Consider the following 6,000-nt stretch of genomic DNA (forward strand, 5'->3'; position numbering starts at 1 on the left):
TTGCTCCTTTGCCCAGGCTGAAGTACAGTGGCACAATCCCACCCTCAAACTCCTGGGCTCAAGCGATCCTCTTGCCTCAGCCTCCTGAGTAGCTGGGACTATAGGCACGTACTACCATGCCTATATTCCCAGCTTTTATAAAAGCAGCTTTTAAATATTCATAATATACCTAAGTTGAATGTAAATGCCTAGAAAGAGGGCTTTTTTTGTTGTTCTTTTGCAACTGCTGGCCTATTCGAGTCTCTGAGTGAACACTTGGCAAAAGGTAGGCTGGGGGTGGACATCTGAGTCCCAGTTCTGACATGGATTTTCTGCGTGTCCTTGGAGAGGGACCCTCAACCGACTATGAGGACAAAACCCACCCTGCTCAGGAGTAATCTAGAATTCCCATGCAGCTCCTCTTCCTTGGAAGGGCAGCTCAAATGCAAGAGAGGTTCTCCAAGGCCTTAAGACAGAAACGCTCCTGGGAGGACTGGGTGCCTTCAGGGAACTAGGGAAGACCTGTGTCTGCAAGAAGGCGGGAAGTGTAGCTTATGGGAGGCTGAGGAGTGTGGAGCTTCTCCTCGGGGAAGGTAGAAGCAATGGAGGCTTAAGACAGGTGTCCAGCTCAGGGCATACACAGGACAGGAACTAAGCTGCCACTTTACAAGGCAGAGAAGTCGGGGAGGGAATCACAGGGAGGCATATTTCAGTTCCATAGAAGAATAAAGCACGTGAAGGTTGAGTCCCCCGTCCCTGTAGGAATGTAAGCAGGGGTTGGCCAAGGAAGGAAATTACCAACAGGAATTCTGCCTTGAGTCAGGGCCTAGCAGAACTTTAGGAGCACCTTAGTTCAATTCCATTATTTCCAAAAAGGACAAAAACAGGAGATCCAGAGAAGGTGTGAGTTTGCCAAACACCACACAGCACATCAGCCAGTTCAGGAGGAGGCAGATGGCCCCGGCAAAGGGGAGAGCAGGCCACCTGACTTTTCCTCCCCACGCCTGTCTTCCTTCTTCCAGAGAGTCAAGTACCTGCTGACACCAAGGGAACCCAACCGCTGGGCTGTGGAGCGCGAGGGAGCCACGCCCTACAGCTCTCGCACCATCATGAACGGCACTCTCATGAAACCAACACACATCATTGTGGAGACCATGATGTGAGCTCTCTTGGGTCGACGGGGCCGGCCGCTTTCCTGCTGTTTACTAACATTAGATTCTCATAGGACCAGGTTTACAGAGCTTTATATTTGCACTAGGATTTTTTTTTTTTGTAATTGTCACAGAAAATGTCATTGTGTGTATGTATGTGTGGGGGTGTGTGTGTGTGTGTGTGTGTATCGTGCATGTGTGTATTTTGTTTTGATTTGGGGGATATTTTGTACAAAAAGAAAACCCACGGGAAAATGTCCGTGGAGAGGCAGAGCTTTCATACTGAATTAGATGTATTTTATGGGAATTTGGTAAATTTTTCTTTGTATTTTTTTTTACATATAAGTATATATACACGTAGAGATTGTGATATACTTTTACCACTTGAATCGATCTTCTTGCCAGCAATAGATCTCATTTTCAAAAGCAATTCTTCGGTGCTGTGTAGCTGGCAGAAAGTTCTGTCCAGCAAACGCAGGATAGAATTTTCCTGGGACTCCAGACCCATCTTAAGGTGGTGTACCTTCCAAATCCTGGTTCAGATGGAAGAAGTAGCAGGCCAGCAGATCCACTAGCTGGCAGACCCAGAGGGAAGGAGAAAGGAGGGTGGTGAGGAGATACCTCATGAATCTTGGCTTAGCGAAGAAGGAAGATGCCAAACGAATGAACCAGCCCTTCACATGATAGAGACTGGCTGAAGCTGAATGAGGAGGCCCTATAGCAGAGTCTCATTCTAAGAGCAGTAGAAACTTGCAGCAGATGCAAAATCCCACTTTCAATTTTGAGATGGTAGGTGGATAGTCAATAGACTGTCAGAACCATTGACCAGAGAGGGAGCAGCTAGAGATGCAAGAAGACTGGTGGGAATGGGGCTGACAACTTGACCTCGAAAGAGGTGGCCAAGGCACGGGGGGCGGCCACAGTCCTTCCTGGGGCATTGGAGGCAGAGAAGGACCAGTGGTCCTCCTGGCAGGAGCTGGTGTCTCAGGGCTCAGATGAGTCTGTTGTGTTTGAACGGGGTCATAGCAGGTTCTGGTCATGCCCCAAGCAACATCTCAGCATCTCTTAAAGTTGCCTGCAGTAATGAAGCATGACACACCTGTTGAGGGATGAGGAGAGCAGTGGGGAGGTGAGTGGACCAAAGGATGTGGGCGCCAGGTGAGCAGATGGGCCCGGTGTAGGGGAGGGGTGCTTTCTTTCCTCATCTTCCCACCCTCAGCTCTGTGCTCATCTCCCAGAGCCTGGGAGACTCCTGCCAAGCCCTCATTCAAGATGCCACCCTGGGCTGCCCTGGCACCTAGCAAAGCACCCCAAGAACAGCTTTCGAGTCTGGATCCTCCACTGGGGGAAGTGCTCCAAGTTCAGAACAAGGGCAGCCCATGGTGCTGACCTAGGCTCTTCACTTCAAAACCCCTGCAATAGCTGGTGTCAGACATGCACCACATGGGAACCCAAAACAGAAGGCCAAGGAGAGTTTTCTAGAAGGTTGGGATTGTCAGGGTCCTGGCCCCCACAGAACTGGCTTGACCAGGGCCCTTATATAGAGCAGAGGTTGTCTCTGAACCAGGAGAGAAGGTACTACACCTTTCAAATCCCATGGGCGGACACACCCCACCCAGCCCCTATTTGGACCTAAACTGTGCCATTTGAACAGTCACTTCCAAGCTCAGTCTAAATGGAACCGAAGCATGATCACGCACAAAGGCAGTGACTGCCTCGAGGGGTGCAGACTGGAGAGTTTTCACAGCAGGGGCTCTTGGAACCCTGGAAACCCCCTTTTTAAATTCGGGAGGAGTAAGCCTTTGATGCCCCCCTCCCAAGGGGCAATTCTGAACCCCGTCTTTGGCAAGCATACACATTTCACTGTTTCCAAAGCTATCTACTCTGCCAAACAACACCCAGTCCTATTCCAAATTCTCCCCGATTCTAACCTGTTCTTATTTTTGTATGTATTTATGGTTGCTGTATCGTCTGCTTTGATTTTACTGTTTTTCCCTGATTTTATGGAGTAGCATTGTGACCTATTTTCCTTTGTCTTATATAACTTTAGTAAACTAACCACTGTCAATGATTGAGGGCAGGTGGCACGTGGGGAAGAGGGGGCTTGGCACACAGTGGCTACCTGGGCATTTGTGGTCATTTCATGCTCTGTCTCCCCAGCAGGGGCTCCTCCCCGGGTGAAAGGCCACAGTATTTTGGGTTGGTAGGCAAATTGCAACATTCTGGACATGGCCTGAGGAAGGCCTCTTCTTATAAGATTCCCAGACCAAATTCTAGACCAAAGACATATGCAGACCAAGTCCCCAGGCCCCGCCTGGAAGGAAGGCCGGCCACCTTCCCCAAGCTGTTCCTCAACCCTCCCCCGAGGCACCTGTCTCCAATCGCAGCCCTCTCACCCAGCCCTGGCTCTGTGTGCAGAGCGTAGCTCTGCGAGTACCTGTGTAATAATGCTTAACCTTTATGTCTCCGTATAAATGAAACTCCATGAGAGCTCATGACTCTGGTCCACTTGTCTATAGAGAATGGGCAAAGTCCTTCACCTGCTTTCTGCTTGGGATGGGTCAGAAATGCTTGTGCCTGCACATAGCCCAGCCAGCCAGATCTGGAAAGGAAGTGAGGGGGTTGTTTGAAGCAACTTTTTAAGATGAAGAAATGGGAGATGCTGTGTTGAGATGGGCCATGCTAGGGCCACAGTGGAGATTCCTGACTGTCAGGGAGAGAAGGGCCTCCAGGGTTCCCTAACCCAATGCCCTTGTTGTAAATGAGGAAACTAAGGCCCAGGGAGGCACTGTGACACAGGAATGGAGCTGGACTTTCTTGAAGCACCTCTAGCGGCAGGTTCTCCGAGGTAGGTGCAGGGAGTAGTGAGGGTAAGACCAGGGCTACATCAAGCAACATCTTCAAGGTCTTCCTGACAACCAAGGACAAGCCTTTATGAAAAAGGAAATGCCCTGCCCACCATGTTCAGGGATGAGGGGAGCAGCAGCACCTACACTCCCACCATCCTCGAAGAACAGCAGGACCCATGCTGTGGCTTGGTGAGCTGGGTGACTCTGGCCTCAGGTAGAGGTGGCAAGTACCCACACACCCCAGCCCTGCACGGGTGCACCCTTCCTCCCAGCAGCCCTCGGTGAGATTGCAATTGAGCTGTTTGTGCAAGAGGGAACTGAGATGCAGAGAAGCCAGAGGTGGGCCAGATCCTTAGGCAGGATTTAGATGAAGTCACCCTGGCTCCAGAATGACCCCAAGTCTCTGCAGGGAGTTCTCAGGCAGCAGGAAGTGGCCTTGGATGCTCTCCTTCCAGGACAGCATAACCTCTTGGGCCATGTGCAGCTCCTTCACTGCCCCCAGGCACCCAGCACACCCCCAAAGACAGTGGGAAAGCACAAGGCAGGAGCAGAGCATGTCCCCCCAGCCCAGCTCAGGGCATTCTTGTATCACCCGGGTACTGTCACCCAATGATCCCCCGCCCAGCCAGCATCTCCCAGCACAGCCCCTCTCCCTGGGGAAATGCTCTGGGCAGCCAATCTAAAGGCAGAGGCACCTTACTGCTCCCCGCCCCCCCACCAACACCCGAGACTCAGACACAAGCCAAGAAAGGACCCAGGAGAAAATCCTTCACGGTGGCCTGAGGTCCCAGGCCAGGCTGTCTGTGTAGATGTGGTAAATACCTCTGTGTGCAAAGTTGAAGTACAAAACCACGAGACTAAACAAAACAAACCCAGAGAGCAAAACTTGTAGAGGTGGGCAGTCCAGAAACCAGGGGCAGCCTTCCCCTTTCCTTCTCTCCCTGACCCTCAGAATATGTATTGTTTTAATAGGAAGCAGTTTTTCATTGTTGTCTTGTGGATGTCACTACAGACATGTTCTGACGTGTTCTCTGAGGGATGGAGCATCCTGTTATATATTTGGCTTCAAATTGAGATGTTGGCATCATTTTTTTTTAACCCAGTTAATCTTCCAATCCCTAGCAACTGTGACTCTGTATTTAGCACAAGAGAAAGCTGAGAACGTGGGTCTTGCCTCCTTCCAGATATATGTCTGGCTCATCAGGACATTTTTTTTAAACTTCAAAATATTTTTAAGGTATTTTAAACTTTTATAAAAAGAAAATCAACCAACAAGAGACTCTTCTGAGGAGGAACATTTGTATTTGAACAAGATCCGTGGTGTGTAGTTCAGTCTTGCAGTATACAAGCGTTTGTGTATAAATGTTTTATGATACGATTCCCTGTATTTTGCAGGGTTTTTTTCTCTTTTGCTTTTTAGATAAATATGTATATCGATATTTTAAATTCATCTTTGCTTTTTTTAGAGGAGTTTGTAATCACCTTATAACATGAAAATAAACACTTCCTTTTTAAAATCCAACATGTGTGAGGGTTGTGTTCTGGTGAGGCATTGTCCCCCGCCATGTTTGGCAAACGCTTTACGTTTTACAAAGGGCTTCCCATCCAATCCCCAGGATGCTCCTCAAAGGTAGGCATTATCCCAGGTTAGAGGCTCCAACACAGAGTCTCACAGAGGAAGCAGCTTGCTTGCTCAGGGGCACAAGGCTAGTCCATGAAAGATCCTGGATTCGCACCCAGGCCCACGAGCTCGTGGTCTGCTCTGACTGATTCTACCTGCTATGTGCCCAGCTCTGTACAGCTGGGAGATCTGGCAGCAGTCACCCGAGCCTCAATCTCCCCATCTGGAACAAACCGTTGTCCCCACCAAGGCCATCAGGATGATTGGAGGGGATGCTCTTAGCCTTAGGTGCTCACCTGCTGCTGCTGTCAGTCTCTCCTTTTTAGCCTTGGGCTGCCCTCCTGGAAGTGCAGGAAGTGGAAGGGTGGCCGGGTAGGGGAAAGGTAATGAGGAGCTAACC

At 49.9% G+C, this 6,000-nt stretch overlaps 1 protein-coding gene across 1 annotated transcript in view; it reads left to right on the forward strand.

Moving 5' to 3' along the window:
• The window catches only part of SLC6A6 (solute carrier family 6 member 6), a 91,718-nt gene extending 86,220 nt beyond the window's left edge, over positions 1-5,498 (forward strand). Inside the window, 1 exon segment of the mRNA XM_078351719.1 lies at positions 1,002-5,498. Within this exon segment, the coding sequence (XP_078207845.1) occupies positions 1,002-1,142 (141 nt within the window). The 3' untranslated portion in view covers positions 1,143-5,498.
• The last annotated feature ends 502 nt before the right edge of the window (positions 5,499-6,000 follow it).

Source organism: Callithrix jacchus, chromosome 15, assembly GCF_049354715.1.
Source record: "Callithrix jacchus isolate 240 chromosome 15, calJac240_pri, whole genome shotgun sequence".
Classification (NCBI taxonomy): Eukaryota; Metazoa; Chordata; class Mammalia; order Primates; family Cebidae; genus Callithrix; species Callithrix jacchus.